General features: G+C 29.4%; 2 protein-coding genes across 5 annotated transcripts in view; one reads left to right on the plus strand and one right to left on the minus strand.

Moving 5' to 3' along the window:
- LOC148176520 (pyrokinin-1 receptor-like) overlaps positions 1 to 1719 on the minus strand; it is a 172210-nt gene extending 170491 nt beyond the window's left edge. Inside the window, exon 1 of the mRNA XM_088033644.1 lies at positions 1636 to 1719. The gene's annotated coding sequence lies outside the window, so the exon portion shown is untranslated. The remainder of the gene's footprint in view (positions 1 to 1635) is intronic.
- LOC148176522 (pyrokinin-1 receptor-like) overlaps positions 1 to 16450 on the plus strand; it is a 146398-nt gene extending 129948 nt beyond the window's left edge. For 3 of the 4 annotated variants that reach the window (XM_088033648.1, XM_088033647.1, XM_088033649.1), the window contains 2 exons: positions 8270 to 8502; positions 15856 to 16450. In XM_088033648.1, the coding sequence (XP_087889774.1) occupies positions 8270 to 8502; positions 15856 to 16329 (707 nt within the window). In that variant the 3' untranslated portion in view covers positions 16330 to 16450. The remainder of the gene's footprint in view (positions 1 to 8269; positions 8503 to 15855) is intronic. The other variant, XM_088033650.1, reaches the window with a different exon arrangement.
- The last annotated feature ends 3045 nt before the right edge of the window (positions 16451 to 19495 follow it).

The following is a 19495-nucleotide window of genomic DNA, read 5'->3' on the forward strand; positions in this document are numbered from 1 at the left end:
CTAATATTAAATAATACTTTAATCTATTTATTATTTGACTAAAGTCCATTTGAATAAATTTGGCCGCTAGCTCTAACTCAGTACGCCATGGACCAAAATTGTCAGACTGACAGATTCAAGTGGCAAAAAATAGTAAAGTCCGTTTTTTTATTAAAAAACCACCAACACCGCACCTTCCCACCACTTTACAACCGGCAACGTCGTCGATGGTGACTTTTTGGTGATAAAATCAAATAGGTTAACTGCCTAATTGACAATTTGATTTCACAAAACGGCCTTTCAGGCTGTGCCGAGTCTTTTCACTATTAAATCATTTGATTTGCAATTTAACAGGCTGTAAAAGAAATGTTTTTTACGAAAACACTGCCTAATTTTCAGAAATGTCAAAAATCTGACAACTATTTTCTCACCAAAAATCTCCCTAGGCAACGTTGCCGGTTGTAATGCAGGGGAAAATTGCGGTGTCGGTGGTTTTTTAAAAAAAAAAACGGACTTTAGTTAAACTTGAGCTGACCTGGGTGAAATGTATTTGTCAAAAATTATTATTGGTTTATTGTCTTTGCGTTAGAAATAACTATCATTTGTTGAAGTAATAAACGATTTTACGCAGAGGAAAAGCGAATTTCCTAAAATTCAAAAATTTCCAATGCATCAAATAGGATCACTGCAGAGAACTTTTTAGAACCACTCGAATCTGTCAAACTGACAATTTTAGTTCACAAAGTACTGCGTTAAAGCTAGCGGCTAAATTTATTCAAATAGACTTTAGTTAAATTATTTTTTGAACAACGTACTAATGTACTCACAATTTTAAAATAAAATTTTTTGATTCATATTATTTTACCCATGAAAAAGTATTTCTACCAGACAGAGGCAAAATAAGCATTTATCATTTTACAATCACTTTACGATAGCACTTTGCGATACGCCTATAGAGGACCAATCATACAACAAGCGACAATGCACTCTATAGGAAGTTTGTCAAATTAAATTTGACGAACCGTTATGACGTCACGCTCCCTCTCTCCCCCCCAAAGATTTAGGGACTTTGGGGTAGTTAACTTTTTCTGAGTCGAGGTCAAAGGGAAGTTTGAATTACTCCCTGGTGAAGGACTAATTAATTTCGTTCTTTAAAGGGTATTAGAACTTAACTCATGTTGGAGAATTTGTGGTCTAATTGCGTCGCGTTGTTTTCTCATTAATATTGTGTATGAATACAGGGTGGTTCGAGTGGAGCTTCTATCAGAAACTAGAGTTTAAATTGGAATAAAGCTTATTTGGCAATGTTCGAAAGTAGCTTCTTACCTCCCTCGATATGTAATATACGACTTATTTCACAACAATTGCTAATCTTTCTACACACTTCATTCGGCTCACGACTTCTAAATTTGTTTGCTCCAGCGTCATGTTAACAAACGTATTCCAATTCCATCACAATTAGTCACAGCATGAGGAACAAGACTCTCCCAATTAGATATACTCCTCGAGACACGAATCTTTTCTCAAACTTATTTCCTGCACCACTCGGCTTATCCTGAAAAGGATAAGAACAAGCGAAACTTTGTACTTTTAGTTTTAGAAGAACTTGCGAAAAGCCATTTTTCTTCAATTTATGTTTGTCTATAAAACACTTACCGGAATGAAACTTGGGTTTATTTCTCAAACTTGCGACCGAAGACGAGTTGAAAAATGATTGTCCCAAAGCCTGGAATCTCTGAAACTTAGAAATCAAACTAATTGACGTGACAAAAAATAATTGACCCGGCGCATCCACCATTTTTCTTTATCTTTTTTAGATCAGTTCTGTTTTTTTTTCTCCTTAACTCAATAAATTTTAATTCTTTTGCTCTCATTTGTATGACATGAGCGTCGACACGAAAATAACCTAATAACAAAGCAATCGATATCTTCTTCTCCAGACATGAAAATGGTGCTAAAGAAACATAAGATTCTTATTCTACTGCTAAATGAGCCATAAATTTACTTACATTTTGCACCACTTAACTTCGTAAACACTTCTCAACGAAGCTCCAACATTTGCATTTCTAGTAGATGCGAGGGAAATTCATTAAATCAGAATCTCAAATGACAGAAAAAACATAAACAAGATTGTTATAAATTAGACATGCATGCAGTGCATAAGTGGCTTCAATTTGGAGAGTATTTACTTCAGCTTCTTTATACGCAATTTAAGCAAAGCTTATGGATGATTATCTAGAAAGTATGAAGGAAAATATCGAGACTTTGAAGTGAGCGTAGGAAGTTTGAAAATCGAGACAATTTAGAGAAGTATCTGATTCAATATCAGACGGGATCAAAATAAAAATTATTTTGTCTTATAATTCTAACAATTTTAAAGAAAAAGCAATTCTAACCAGTTTAAGGCGTCAGTTATTCTAGAATTCTTATAAAGTTTAGTAAACTACTTAAACTAACAAAAAGAAAAACAAATTTCAAAAATGTTAAGTTTTTTAACAGACTAAAAAAATTCACTCAAATTTAGTGTTATTAATAAATAAACTTTAGCAAAATTTGGGCGCGTTATTTATTTCTTTTTCTTAAAATTTAGAAAACAAGACAAACTAAAAATTCTGCATCATTTTTAATTGTAATGCTAAACTGATGACAAACTTTCAAATTAAGCCAAATTAAGAAAATTGACAACAAATAAAACAAATTTTCAAAATTTTCATTCTTAAAAAATACAAAATTTTGTGTCAGCTTTGGCAATATTGTTGTTGAACAATCAAATTTGAATACATTATTAATTTCAGCATGTCTAGTTAAGAGTACTTTTGTAACAAAGAAAATAATGTTTTAAAAATTTTTTTTTTTTTTGGAATTAGGTTTCTAGAGGGTCTTCTCGAGATCATTAAATGAACTTTTTTCGATACGAAAAATTATACATGCATTAAAAGAACAGTTCGAAATCTATCAACTAGCCAAATCTCAAATCGATAAATCAAATAGTTTACGATTGGCAGTCAAAAAAACAAAAATTTTAAATTTTTCTTCGTTTGAATCCACTTTTTTCTTTACAAAAATTGACCAATTAATTTTAGATAGCAAGGACCTCATCTTTCGATCTGATTCCAGTCCTTTAATAAGTTTATTCTTAAAAAATAATTATACTTACAAAAAATTTCTAAAAAAATTTGCAAAAACAGGATCTTCTAAATTTGGGTAAAGAAAAGTTTTTTTTTAAACAATCGTCTTTCCAGTGTGAAAACATCAGACTGTCTAAATTCTCTGAATCTCTCATAAAAAAAATACGAATAAATTATCTAAATTATAAAACAACTTATGAAATTTGGTCCATGGATAATAAAAGTCACCACATTTTTATTTTTTTTTTACAATTTTAATCAATGTTTGACGACTACAAATGACCAATATGTGTGTCATTGAAAACTAACTAAATTCTTCCTACTAGCAAAGTAAAAAATAAAATATGTAAATATTATGTGAATTTTTCAAAAATGAACTTTGAATGTTCCAAATTTTGGTTTGTAAAAATTTGCTAGCCTTATTAAAAAAAATTTATCTTTGCAAATTAATTATTTTCAATGTTAAACTTCTTAAATTCTTCGATAATTCTTCGAAAATTCTTTGAAGGATAAAATCTGAACGAATTGTGTAGAAATTTTGGAATATTAAACAAGTTCTTTTGGCTGATATTTTAATAAAAATTCAGCCCAAATCATCCCAGTCTAAAAAACGGTTGAAATCTGCTTGTGGACTTTCAAAAGTCGATCAATATTTGGTTACTCTGTCAAAATTCTGTTAAAATTCTATAAAATTGAATATTTTTTACTTCAAATAAAAATTTTTAGAATTTATACAAATTTTATGCAAGTTTTTATTGTCCTGAGCAGTTTGTTTTTGGAAAAATATTTCTTTTACTAACAAGAGTTTTGCAAACATACCTACTTAGTCTGAATTTTTCAAATATTAAAAATTTGGAAGTTTGAAAATCGAGACAATTTAGAGAAGTATCAGCTTTTATTTGAGCCGATCAAAATAAAAGTTATTTTGTCTTATAATTGTAACAATTTTGAAGAAAAAGCAATTCTAACGATTTTAAGGCTTCAGTTATTCTAGGATTCTTATAAAGTTTAGTAAACTACTTAAACTGACAAAAAAAAACAGATTTTAAAAATGTTTTGCAACATACTAAAAAAATTCCGTCAAATTTAGTTATATTGCAATAAATAAAATTAGAACTTTATGTTTAAGTTTCAAACTCTGGCAAAATTCAACATGACAAATCAAATTATTATTATTCATTCAAATTAAGGCAAATTAATAAAATTGACAACAGATAGAACAGATTTTCAAAATTTTCATTTTTGAAGAATACAAAATTTTGTGTCAGCTTTGGCAATATTGTTGTTTAACAATATAATTTATATACATTATTAATTTCAACATGTCTAGTTCAGCGTACTAAATTACAAAATTTTGTTACAAAGAAAATAAAGTTTTGAAAAATTTTTACTTTTGGAATGGCCCAGAAAATTTAATTTTTATATTTAATTCAGTAATTTAACTAAATTGTAAATTTTAATTTAAAAAAAATACTTTTTCTTTTACATAGTTCCGCAATTCTGACAATTTTAATGCTAAAGCAATAAAACTTAGAGGGATTTTAAAAAAAAAAATTGAATAAAAAATTTCTAAAATTTCTAAGATTTTTTATTTAATTCCGTAACTTTAGTCTAAAGTTACTATAAAACTCGAAAATGTTACTTGCTTGTATCTGTTTCTTAACACCTCTTTTCAATCTACATCCAAGAAAACATGTTAATATTTTTCTCAATAATTTAAATAATTTTTATTTTTCAGACGAATTGATGAAATGAAACAAAATACTTATAATCATAAAATGATCTAATATTACAATAAATGAAGTGTATTTTTAAATTATTCATTTTTACAAGGAACGAAAGGATCAATAACTTCTTGTTCACCTCGTTACTCTGAGAATATTATTTTACATAATGAAACTCAAACACGTTATCTACACCAATATGCTTAAATTTACGTGTACTAAATTACAGAATTTTTCAACAAGAAATACAGGGTGTCCCAGAACTCGCGCCCCAGAGAAAAAGGGCTTATGGAGGCAACAATTCTGAACCAAAATTTCGAAACTATAATTTTTTAACTCAAAACTATGGACACATACTAACATTCATTGGTCAGATGAATATTAGACTCTCGCTGCCTAGGAAATTTTACTCCACTTCTCGAATAAGCTTTCGGGATTGGTCATTAACTTTTTATCAGTTCTTGAATACTATTAAACTTTGTCAATTTTTGTTTTGAAATTTACCATCTGTATTGCTGTCGGCACCCTCCCTTGCTCTATGGGGCGCGAGTTCTGGGACACCCTGTATAAAGATAAACAATTTTTTTAAGACAAGCAAATAAATTAGTTTTCCCATTCAAACATGTTTATTGTGTGCCAAATTACAAAATTTAACACAAAAATATATACAATTTGGCAATAAACAACAAAAATTTACAAATTTTTGTATTTAGGCCCGTAACGTTGGTAAAAATACTAGAACAATAAAATTTGGATGCCCTATTGAGACAAATTGTTAACGCATTTTGGAATCTTACTGATACGTAGTTACAAAATTTAATACAATTTTTTTTCTATTTGTGAAATCAACTAAAAATGTTTTGAATTGATTTAAAGCATGCTTTATTAACCAGGAAACACTGAATTATGCCTAAATATAATTCTAGCAGTTCATTTAAACCGTGGAATTGTTTTCAACCCCAATAAATTATTATTACATTCCTCGCATTGTTGCCAACAATCCATTTGAAAGTCTAAATATAGCGCAGTTTAGAGTACTCATTACAGAACAACCTCTGTTCATAGCTGCGCAAAAATTAATAACACGCACGCAGAAGTGCACTTGAATATAAACACTGTTGCATCTCCTCTGTGAAGTGTCATGTTCTAAATTAAATACCAATATTCACCAGTTTTCAATTGCCAATTAGGAATGCACGTTCACTCATGCAAAAAATTGCGCTATGCATTCAATATCTGGTCTTTGTTTGTTACAAGCTTACAACAGTGTGGGCCACAAATTCCAACTTCTCTTTGCCTTTAACTGTCTAACTTGTCTAATTAGAGTCAAAGTTGTATCACTCATTTGTGGCACTGTAAAAAAAGTTAGAATCAGAAGAATAAGAAAATTAAGAAAAAATTTAATTGAAGAACCTGAAGTGTGTGAAATATCTAAATAACTTAAAATAATAATAAATAAATTTTGAAGTAAATAATACCTTAAAATTTCATATTCTAATAAATGATAGATCGCACTAAAATTATAAAATCCGTCGGTTTTTTTAGTAATTTTATCACAAGGCCAAAAAATGCTATTTTGTAAATCCGAATGAAATTGTGAAGACGAGGCGGAACCGAGTTATTGATGACAGTGCGATACCAACCGGTAAACAATAAAACTAACTAGTTTCTTTATTGAAGACCTAAATAAATGAAATTCGTTTTTTTTGTAAAATTTTGCGATTTGTCATAACTTTTTTGCATGTTTCAATAAGTAACTCTTTTATATTTAATCATTATGTCATTAAAATTACTAGAGTTAAGTTACTAGAATTAAGTGAAACGAAAAACCCTCAAATTATTTGCCAAAAGTTCGGAAATAAAATAAACAAATGTATATAGATGTTTTTAAAATGCATTTACAAAAAAGTGTGCTAATTCCTTGTCACAAGTTGGGCCTATTAAGAGAAAATAGTTTTAGTAAAAGTCTTTTTGTTTTCGAGAAAAAATTACACAAAAATTTCAATAAATTTGCTTGTGCGCCACTGATTTAAAAGTAAACAAAAAATTGAGGTACTGGTTGCTTGGGAAACAAGTCATTCCAGACGCGTTTTCTGCCAGTGGTGTAGAAAGTACGTGGATTAGAGTTTATTATTACCTTCTCAGTTTTTGATTTAAAAATTGGATTTTCATATTTCATACTTTTTCTGAAACAACGCAGAACTGTTTTGTACACTCATTTCAAAAACAACCTGTATAATTCAAAAATTACAATTTTTGAAAAATGAGAGTTTTTTCTTGTAAATTTTTAAAATTTACTTTACGTAATAAGTATGTAAAGTAAGTGAACATTTCCTTTCCAACTTTCAAATGTAACTAAACTAAAATGAACAAAATCATTAAATGTACAATTTTGAAAATTCTTGTTCGTTTGAAAATCCGTGTTTTTTTTCTTCAAATTTTGTAATTTGGCATACTTATTAAACCTGTCTAAATAAGTTATATTATTAAGTCTTCTAATTATTGTTTTTCAGACAAAATCTATTTAGTTAAATTTTGAAAATTAGAAAAAAATTAAAATTGCTATACATACTTATTTTAATACAGCAATTTAGAAAAATGTACATTAGCATTTTAAAAATTTTTAAAATTGTAAGATTTTCTTGTAAATTTTGTAAATTAGCACACATATTTAGTGTTTTTAAAAAAGAAATAAAAAAAACTATGCTGAATATTACTAAACGATTATAATCCAATCAATTATAGATAACTCCTCTTGCAGTGTATTGTAATAAATTAGTTGATCCTAATTACTACGAATTCCCAATTACAAAATTAGATAATTAAATTTATCAGCGAACTAATATAATCAATCGTTTTAAGAAAATCGTAACTTTTTTGTTTAAATTTAAACAGGAAGTGTCAAATTTAAAACCCAATGTCTATAAAAATGAAAATAAACGTCGAAGTTTGCTATCGAACGACCATCAATTGTCCACAAATTTTCTAACCATTGCACATTGGAACCGTTCATTTTTGTCCCAACTGCATTGAATTGTAAATTGTGTAATTAAGTTCAGTTCGCATTCAAACTTCCTCTCATTGTTTAACCCCAATTTTCGTTCTTTCAAACTCCAACCCCAATTTCCCACCCTCTCTAAATCTGTTCATTTTCAATCGTTTCCATCAAACTCACTGAAACAAAATATGAAATTGTGTGTTAAACTCCAGATAACAATGATAAGCAAGAACCGAATCAGTGCTCACTAAAGCTGAAATTTCTGCAGGATAATTTTCCACGGACTGGTCAACAATAGGAATAAGACCAAACTCCACATTTCAGTTGTCTTTTTTCCACTCTAATTTCCTCGGACAAACAAGTAAAATTTCCGCATCTTCTGGAATGTTTGTCCCAATTTTACGTCGATTATGTAAAGCTAAAGTCAATATTTGTTGCAGTTGCTGTGGTGGCCGCATTCTTTATCTGTTGGGCGCCATTCCACGCTCAAAGACTGTTGGCGGTTTACTTAACCAACGTCTCGAAGGAAACTCAAGAAGCGATGACGAGTGGAACGATGATGACGGTGTATATGGTACTAATGCATGCGTCGGGGATTTTGTATTTTGTGTCGACTACTATTAATCCGGTCCTGTATAATATTATGTCGAATCGGTTTAGAGACGCTTTTAAGGTGAGTTGAAAAGAGAGTTAATTAATTGGCGGTTGAGTAGAATTTTTATTTTTTTTATTATTCTTTATTTCTTTTTTCTTTTTTTTTCAGTTTTCAAATTTAATTTTTTATTTTTCATTTCTCAATTTACTTCATTTATTTTTAAATTTTATAATTTAATATTTAATTTTTAACTTTCTAATTTTCGTTTTTCATTCTTTATTTTTTATTTTTCATTTTTCATATTTCATATTTCATTGTTCATTTTTCATTTTTCATTTCCTATTTTATATTTTTCATTTCTAATTTTTCATATATTTCTCCTTTCTCAGTTTTCACTTGTCACTTCTTAGATTCTCACAGGTCCTTGAATTCTCACGTTTCCCAATTCTCAGGATTTCAAATCCTCAATTTTTCATATCTTAAAATTTTCATATACCTAAATTCTTAGTTTTACATGTTCTCAAGTTCTTAATTTTTCAAATTCCTAAATTCTCAAATTCTGAGTTTCTCCAGTCCTTAAATCTTCAAATCTTGAGATTTTCGTCCACCAATTCTACATTTTTTTTTTTTACATTTTCATTTTTCTACGATGCTTGGATTTTCACAGATCTTTGAACTCTCACGTTTCCAAGTTTTCAATTCTCTGGTTTACAGATCTTCAGAATTTTTGAGTTTTAAAATTTCCAAAATCAAATTTTCTCCTGTCCTTTAATCTTAAAATCTTAAGATTTGTATCCATCAATTCTAAGTTTCTCACATTCCCAATCCTACAATACTCAGATTATCACAGATCCTTGAATTCATACGTTTCCAAGGTCTCAATTTCATAGTTCCAAGTAATTAGATATTTAGAGCATTAGAATTTGAAATTCTCACTTTCCAAATTTTCTTATCATATCTTCAAATTCTTAAATTCTCAGTTTTACAAATTCTCGATCTTGAAATGTTGTATTCCCAAATTCTCAAATTCTGAATTCCGCAAGTCTTCATCCCACGTTTCCAAATTCTCAATTTCTTCTGTTTCAAATGCTCAAAGTATTATATTCTTAAATTTTTAGTTTTACAAATTCCCTAGTTTTTTTATTCTAAAATCTCCAAGTCACTAATTTCCCAATTTTGCAGATTTTTAGATTCTTAAGTTTTAAAATTTTCAAATTCTCAATTTTGAATTCTTCAAGTCTTAAAATCTTCAAATCTTAAAACTCTTATAAATTCAAACTTTTCACAATTCCGGACCTAACGATTCTTAGATTTTTACAGAACCTTAAATTCTTACGTTTCCAAGTTCTCAATTCTAAGGTTTACAAACCTTCAAAGCATTACTTTCTTAAATTCTCACTTTTACAAATTCTCAGATTCTTGAGTTTTCAAACTCCCGAATTCTTAAATTCTGATTTTCTCCAGTCCTTTAATCATCAAATATTGAGATCCTCAGATTCTCACAGATTGTTGAATTCTCATGTTCCAAAATTTTTAAATTCTCAGTTGAGCAAATTCTCAAGTTTTCATAACCCAAAATCCCCAAATCACTAAATTCTCAGTTTTACAGTTTTATATTCTACAATTTTCGAATTCTCAAATTCCCAAATTTTGAGCTTCTCAAGTCTTTAAATATAAACATCTTAAGATTCCCATTAATTCAAACTCTCTCACCTTTCCGGATCCAACGATTTTTAGATTCTCACAGGTCCTTGAATACCTATGTTTCCAAGCTCTCAATTCTCAGGTTTACAGACCTGTAGAACGTTACTTTCTTAAATTCTCAGTTTTACATATTTTCAAGTTTTTGAGTTTTCAAATTTGCAACATCTCAAATTCTGAGTTTCTCCAATTATTAAATCTTAAAATCTTGAAATTCTCAAATTTCCATTTTTGCATTTTGCATTCTTCATTCTTAACTCTTCACTCATCATTCACTTTCTACTCTTCACTCTTCATTCTTCACTTTTTACTCTTCATTCTTCTTTTATTCTTCATTCTTCGATTTTCAATTTTGATTTTTCATATTTCACTTTTAATTTTTTGTTTTTCATTTTTGTTTCAATTTTTCATTTATAAATCTTGCATTTTATATATTTCAATTTAGAATTTCGAATTTTTTAGTTTTTAATTTTCAATTTTGCGTTTTGCAAATCTCGTTTTTGTTTTTTTCAAATTTTCAATTTTTAATTTTCAATTTTTTATTTTTTTTTTCAATTTTTTAGTTTTATTTTACAATTTTTTACATTAATTTTAATTTTCGTTTTTAATCTTTTATTTTTAAATTTTGCATTTATCATTTTTTGATTTTCGGTTTTCCGTTTTCGGCTTTTGATTTTTGGCTCTGGATTCTCGCTTCTGAGTTCTCAATCCGCAATTCTCAATTTTTATTTTCAATTCTCAATTTTGCTAAAATGCTCAGGTTCTCAGATTCTTAGAGCATAATTATCTTACAATCTCAATTTCACAAATTCTCAAGTTTTTATGTCCTGATATCATCAAATCCAAAATCGCCGTTTTACAGATTTGCAGGTTCTTAAGTTTAAAATCTAAATTCTCAAATTCTGTTCATTCATTAATCAGTTCAATGTTTCTCACATTCCCGGATTCTACGATGTTTAGATTCTCAGCTTCTGAGAAATTCCCAAATTTTCACAGGTCCTTGAATTCCCACGTTTCCAAATTCTTAATTCTTAGGTTTACAAAACTTCAAAGCATTACTTTCTTAGATTCTCAGTTTTACAGATTCTCAGATTCCTGAGTTTTTGTAAAGATTCCTGTTCTTAAATCTTAAAATCTAAAGATCTTCATCCACCAGTTCTAAGCTTGTCAAATTTTCACGTTTACATGTACTTTATTCTCAACTTTTCAGATCTTTCGAGCATTAAATTTTTAGTTCTACAGGTTCTCAAGCTTTCTGCTTCCTTAAATCTAAAATTCCAGAAAATTTCAAATCAAAAAACTTTTATTTTTTCTTAGAATTAAGATTCTTATTTTCTTTAAGATGTCTCAATTTGTACTTTTTACAATTTTGGTGTTTCCAAACGTTTTTTATTAAATTTTGGCGCCAAAATATGCCCTCATTTGTTCAATCAAAGCTACGTTCTCGCCGTAATCATCCGCTAATTGGCCTTTCTAGTCACGTGATTCAATCACAGCCACCCACTCGCAAATTACTAATTACAATGCGTGAATTGTAACCAAGCAAGCGACGAGACCGTACGTGTTGCCAACTTAAAAACATCTTCTTTATTCTCAAAATTGACATTGTTTACACCTCACACCATACAAAACAAATGAACGTGTCATTTGAATACCGAAAGCGACATGAATAATGAATAAAGAAACAATGTATAAACATGCGTGCAACTTACTGGTGCCAAAATTCCCGTACAATGAGAGAAACTCCATCTGGTGGAAGATAATTAAGCGGTTGGCTGCACTGCGACAGCTGGATACTTTCCCAAGTTTATCGCGGTTTAATAACAATGAGATTAATTTGTCGAGATAATTTAAACGAAAAGGGAAAAGGGAAATGTAAAAAATTATGTGTCATTCTGGAGGAATCCAGCGTCTGGACAGAAAACGATAACCTCAAATTAATGAATATTCATCAAGGGAGAATAGAGGTCACGGCGTAATTAAAGGCGTGCAAGACGTAAATATCAATTATGTTGGTGGTACTGTCAACTGTGACTTCGTTTAACCTCAAAATGTCACAGAGGCGCGATGACAGGTTGAGCTACCAACGTGTTATACATAATACCAACTGAAAAAATGTCAAATTTAAGAAAATGTTATGCAGAGGCGGATTAACGTTGGTTGTGGCCAGGGGCGTATGAGATGATTTCAGGCCCCTTAAAGTCACAACAAGTCACAATGCTTTAGTTTCTCAAATATGACATTTTCAGATTAAAATTCATAGCTTTAAATTGCAGATTCTTAGATTTTTGAGTTTTTAAATTCCTAAACTCTCAAATTTGTGAGTTTCTTCAGTCCCTAAATCTTCAAATAATCAGATCTTCAAATTCTCACGTTTCCAAGTTCTCAAATTCTCTAGTTTCCAGATTCTCATAGCATTATATTCTTAAATTCTCAGTTTAACAGATTCTCAAATTTTCATATCCTGAAACCTCCTAGTCACCAAATTCTCAATTTTACAGAGAATTTTTTAAGTCTCAAAATCTTCAAATCTTAAGATTCATATAAATTCTAACTTTTTTTCACATTTCCGAAACCTACAATTTTTAGATTCTCACAGGTTATTCTCTCGTTTCCAAATCCTCAATTCACATGTTCACATTCACAAGTTTTACAGATTCTCAGGATTCTGAGATTTTTCCCAAATTCTCAAGTTTTGAGTTTCTCCTGTTCTTAAATCTTAAAATCTTGATATCTTCATCTATCATTTCTAAGTTTCTCACATTACCGAATCCTAAGATGCTCAAATTCTCAGCTCCTTAAGAGTATTCCTCAAGATTCTCAAAGGTCCGTGAATTCACACGTTTCCAAGTTCTCAAAATGTCGTGTTTTCAGATTCTTATAGCATTATATGTATACTCTTAAATTCTCAGTTTTATACAATCACAAGTTTTTATATCCGAAAATCCCCAAATCACTAAATTGTAAATTTTATAGATTCTCAGATTCTTGAGTTATCGAATTCTCAAATTCTGAGTTTAAAAAACTTCAAATCTTAAGATTCTCACAAATTCTAACTTTCTCACATTAAAAAATGTAAAAACCTCTGAGTAAACCCTGTAATAAGAAGAATCTAAACAAAATTTAGATAAAATCAAAATATTCCATGTTAATTCTCAAAATTCTGTTTAGATTCTCCTTAAAATCTCCCTTGCTTCTGTTTCAACTTTCCAAGTTTTCTCTAAATTCTTTAGACTTTTTTTAGATTGTAAACAATTTTTTCTCTTAGTGAAATGGTTTTAGTATTTTACATTTTGTCCCGATTCTGCGAGTCTCTGTAGTTTTATTAAACTTTCCGTAGATTTTTATTTTTTTTTATATTCTTCTTGTACATTTTCTAAATTCAATTTAAATTTTCCCGAGTTTTTCCTTAAAGTCTGTTTTAATTTAGAACATTCTGTTTAGATTTTTTTTGTTCTCTAAATTTCCCTTCGATTTTCAAAACTTACTTTAAATTTTAGATTTTCAGCATTTTCTACAATTTTAGATTCTTTTCAATTTTTGTGAATTCATTTGAATTTTGTTTAGTTCTCTATATTTGGTCCATATTTTTCTTAACTTTTCCAGATTTTCTTTGTTGTTCTCAAGATTATGCATAAATTCTGTTCAAACTCTTTTTAATTCTTCAGGTTCGCCCAATAGTGTTTTTAAAACTTCTAAAATTATATTTTAAGTTCTAACCTTTTTTTACATTTCCCTTAGCTTCGGTTAAAGCCTTAAATTTCTGTTACGATTTTCTTTATGAATATTGCAGATTTTCCATATTTTCTTTGAATTTTTCTTACTTCTCTAAATTCTTTAAGGTTTTTCCTCGAAGATTAAATATTCGTCATATTGTTTCGATAGAGTCATATACATTTGTTTCTTGATTTTCTTTGGTTTTTTAAATCCGTTGCTAGATTTTTTCTCTTTAAATTTCCTCAAATTATCATAAAATTTTTTCTTCTTAAGATCTTTTTTACATTTCTTTAGATCATTAGATTTTTCCCACATTATTGTAAATACATAACTTTTTTTTTTTTTTTGTGTGAGTTATGTTTCTTAATATGTTCTCTGTCTTTGTGTTCTTCTTAGATTTTCTCTTCAGATACTCCTTAGATCCTCAAGTCTTTAGATTATTTTTCTTTCTGTTACAATTTTCTAGTTTGTGCTTAGATTTCCTGCATTTTCTTTGTCTTTACCTAAATTCTCTATAAATTCGTTTGTAGATTCTACTTGGATATTCCTCAAATTATCGTAAAATATTTTAATTATCTCTAAACTTATGTTAGATTTTTCTTAGAGGGTCCCTTAGAGGTTCAGTTTAAGTTTTCTAAACTTTCTTTCAAATATTATTTTTCTTACATTTTCTCTTCAGATTATTCTTAGATCCTCTGTAAAGTCTTTAGATTCTTTATCGTTCTGATTAAATTTTCTAGATTGTCCTTGGATTTTCTACATTTTCTTTGGCTATCCCTGCACTAATTTCATTCATTCAAGATTCATTTGTAGATTCTCTTTGGATTTCCTCAAATTATCATGGATTTTTTTTACTTTTTCTATTTTTTCTTCAGATTTTTATTAGAGGTTCCTTAAGGTTCTTAGTTCTTCAAATACGTCGTAGATCCTCTGAAAAGTCTCGAAATTTTTCATCGTTTTGTTTAAATTTTCTAGATTCTCTTGTATTTTCTAAATATCTAGTCACTTTAAATTTTTTTTAGATCCTTTTGAGTCACTAAATTTTAAAATCGAATTCGTAGATAAATCAATTCGATACTAGAAACAATAGTAGAAACTGCATTCTTTTATCTGTCGTAGTTTTGAAGATATCCGTTTTATACATGTAGGAAGTAAAAATTCACTATCCGCAACTTTAAACGCTTCTTACTTGGTTGCTTATTGACGTATTTTAAAAATTCAGTTTTGTATTCTGCGAAAAATGAGCACCAATAAATTAAGTTTTCTCTGCCAATAAGCGAGATATCGATGGAATTAGATCTCAAAACCTATTTTTTTTAAATTTAAATTTCAAATTCGGGATACGTGACGTACGAATCCTATCGGCCCAAGGGCAAAAAAATGATGGGAAAAACCGCATCTTTCTATCTGTCATAATTAAGGAGATATTAAGGTCAAAATATTGAAAAAAAAATCAATTGTAAGTATCAAATTTCTTAGATATATTTTGTTTAATATATAAATTCAAAATTTTAAGATCGGATTTTTAAGAAAAAAGCGCGAGGAAAGCGATGATAAAAACCGCATCTTTCTATCTGTCTTATTAATTAATTTTGGATTCTGCGTAAAGTTCTGCGTAAAATGAGCAACATTAAGTCAAGTTTGCTCTGCAGATAAGCAAGATATCTCGTCCGAATTAGATGAACCTATGAATTTTATTGGCCCAAGAGCGAAAAAACGATACTAAGGACCTCCTTAGTATATAAACACTATTTAACTACTCCTTAGTTTTCCTTAGAAAATTTTATTCCAAATTTATTTATTGTCAACCCTTAAAACTTGTGAAAACTTGTGCAAACTTGGTTAAATCCGTCCCTGTCGTCATGTTTTTTTTTCTGACATTCCCACGTATAAATCCCGATAACGAAACCCACAGAACTGAATAATATAGAAACCAATATATCACAATAATTGTCTCCAATAACTTCACTCGTCGAAAGTTTTCGTCTCAACTAAACTCTCTTTTTCTTCCAGAAAACCTTCTCTGACTTGTGGAGGAAATCCCCGAATCGCCCCCCGACACAAACCTATTCTGTCCTAAGCCGCGGCCCGCCCACCGCCCGTCAGTTCCAACGCTCCGTGTCAGATGGCGCTGATCGTCTAAACGAAGAACTTAACCTCAAACCCACCAAATACCATTTTTTAGGCGGGAACAAGGTGAAACAAGACAATTCGACAATCATCGACTGTAAGACCCTCCCATCGATCATTTTGAACCAATCCAAGCCGACTGTCATGGCGCCTGAAAGTAATCATGTTCAAAATGGCCGCAACAAATACCGAATTTTTCGTTTGTTCAGGCAGAAGAAAACCGGAGAGCATCCGAGGCAAGATAGTGCGGAAAGTAACACGATAAGTAACTCCAGTTTGCAAGATATGGATGAAGTTGAGTATAGTAGCTCGGATTTGGTCAAGTATATGGAAGAAATTAATGAAGATATTGCTTGAGATGGAACTGGTTCCAGAACTGATCTCAATGTGAACTGTGATTTGTAGGTTTAAGTTAATGTTAAGTGTTTGTAAGCCAAATTTTGTTATGTAGTGTCAATAAATGGTTTGTGAATAAACGGGAATTACGGGGTGCTGTTATTGCGGCGGAAAATTTGAATTTAAAACTGAGAAATAATTTCTAACAAAAAAAGAAATAAAAATAAAAAATAAATAAAACTCGAAAAACAAAACCAAAAAAAAAGGATAACATTAAAAAGGTCTTAAAATTCAAAATTAAAACATAAGAAGAAAAAAGGCAAAACGGGTAATCATGCACAATCGGAACCTGGGAAGGGACAGCTGACATTTTCGACAGCGTTTGAGTTTGGAGTTGCCGCTGCATGTATAAAGGTTGTCTAAAGAAGGTTGTTTATAAAATAATGCTTAGAGGAAGAAAAAATAATGGCGTGAAGAAATTTATCTCCTCTCAGGCCGGTTTGCAGAAGCTAAATTAAATCTTTAATTTCGATTAGAAAACTTAACATCATGTTAAAATGACATGTGATCGTTTTTCGCCAATCAAATGTCAGCAATCGTCAAATTTGTTGTGAGATTAACTTAAAATTATTTAAATTATTATGTAAATCAGTGCCTTGTCTTATAAATCGAATCTAACAGTCCTAATTTTACCAGCAGTATACCAAAAATTCTTTGATGGAGGTTTTGCACTTTGTTTTTTTCGTTGAAATTGTATAAAAAAGATAGAAATTATTCTGAGCGTTGATAAAATCTTTCGTTTAATCCCTTTAAATATTACAATTACACATTACATTTGCAATTAAGCAGTGTTATTCGTGCAATTCAATAGAAAAAGAATGTTTAGGCGTAAATTTGTGTCCTCCTAATTAGCGAATGTTATTTACTATTCCTAAATAATTTACATTAGATGAAAGACAAATCACTTTAACAAATTAAAATTTTGCAAATGTTATTACTTTGATAAATTAATTTTGAAGTCCTTCTTCGCAGTAAAAATATTAACAAAATAGGTACTCCTCTTCCATCTTCGAAGTTCCATCTATTCTGTGATCTGAAGCAATTTGGCAACAAAGCTGTGTCTTCGTGCTGGAGCGCAGTACTCTTGCACATGCGCACATGTCAGGTCCCGATTATGCATGATTACCGCAAAACGTTAAAAGTATCAATTTATAATAATAGATATGACAAATTTAGAAATTTCAAATTTGCAGAGCAATTTGTTAATTCTTTCCACTGAATAAGTAGGGGAGAGGGGGGCATAGTGGGGTACTTAACAATCAATTAGCCACGCATCTTAAAATAATAGAAATTAACAATTTTTTTTCACTAAATATCATAGACTAATGTATTGCGGATGATTTTTGTTGTACTTTTTTTGATTACAATAAAAAACTTACGACATGTGAGCATTATTTTGAAAAATGGGATTTGCCCCGCTTTGCCCCGCACCTAGGGGTAAAGTGGGGTACCCTATGGGGAAATCAAATTTTTGAATAACTGTGTACCTACTTAGAAAAAGTAACATTTTAAAATTACTTAGGCATCAATGCATATTGCACATAAATGAGCAGGTTCATCATATTTAGTCATTACATTTGTATGACTAGATTTGAAAAAAAACTTGCTCCCTAACTTCGCGAATTTTTTAACGAAAACACTGAATTTTACATTTTGTTTTATAAAACATATAGGTTTTCACACTTTGTTTTATAAAACACACATGGTTAACTGTCAACTGACAACCAATCAAAACAGGCTATTCGACTTTTTTCACGGCGTTTGATTTGAGCAGCAGCAGTATTGCCCCGCTATGCCCCGGTACCCCACTATGCCCCCCTCTCCCCTACATACCTATTTAGACAATTTCAGTGTTTACACAAATGAAATCTACATACAGGTGTCCCAGAACACGCGCCCCAGAGACCAAGAAAGAGTGCCCATAGCAATACAGATGGTAGATTTCAAAACAAAAATTGCCTAAATTTAATAGTATTCGAGAACGGATAAAAAACTAACAACCGTATCTTAGTTAGTCAATATTCACAGATATTTCTCGTATTTTTCGTGTCATTATTCAGACAGATCAAAATACGAGAAAATAAACAATGAATTTAAACGTTTAGGGTCAAATTTACAATTTTTATTCTCGACTAATGAGCTAAGCATCTTCCAATTTTGATGATTTTAAGAAAGATCTTTTTTTTGTTAATTCTGTAGATATTTAGACAATTTCTCGTTCCAATGTTAAAATACATAAAATCTATGAAAAATTAGGCACGTTCTATAAATTTCAAAATTTAAAACCAAAATTAAAATTTTTATTTTAAAATGACAAATTTTTACATTCACAAATTTTGGTGATTTAAAAAAAATCATATCTTAATTAATTTGGACAAATTTTCGTTAAAATATTTAGATAGATAAAAACTACAAGAAAATAGACAAGTTCTATAAATTTAAAAAATTAGAACCAAAATTAAAATGTTTATTTTTGACTGATAGGTTTATGCAACCAACAATTGTAGTAATTTTTAAAAAATCGCATATTTCATAATTCTGTAGATATTTGGACAATTTTCTATTCCAGTATTTAAACAATTGACATCTATAAAAAAAAATAAGTAAAATTAGAATTTTTATTTTGAATTGACAAATTTTTGCATCCACAAATTTTGGTAATTTAAAAAATAATGTATTTTTATTAATTATAAGGATATTTGAGCAATTTTTGTGTTAGTATTTAGATAGATAAAAAATACGAAAAAACAGACAAGTTCAATAAATTTAAAAGCTTAGAGCCAAAAAAATATGATTTTTTTAAGATGAAATCTATGAAAAAATAGGCGCGTTCTATAAATTTCAAAATTTAAAACCAAAACTAAAATTTTTATTTCAAATTGACAAATTTTTACATTTACTAACAAATTTTTACATTTACTAATTTTGGTGATTTAAAAAAAATCATATCTTAGTTAATTCTGTGGGTTTGGACAAATTTTCGTTTAATATTTATATAGATAAAAACTAGAAGAAAATAGACAAGTTCTACAAATTTAAAAAATTAGAACCAAAATTAAAATTTTAATTTTTGACTGACAGGTTTATGCAGCCAACAATTGCAGTAATTTTTAAAAAATCGCATATT

This window comes from Gnatocerus cornutus, chromosome 4 (genome assembly GCF_029298725.1).
Source record: "Gnatocerus cornutus isolate USDA-ARS CGAHR chromosome 4, icGnaCorn1.1, whole genome shotgun sequence".
NCBI classification, from domain to species: Eukaryota; Metazoa; Arthropoda; class Insecta; order Coleoptera; family Tenebrionidae; genus Gnatocerus; species Gnatocerus cornutus.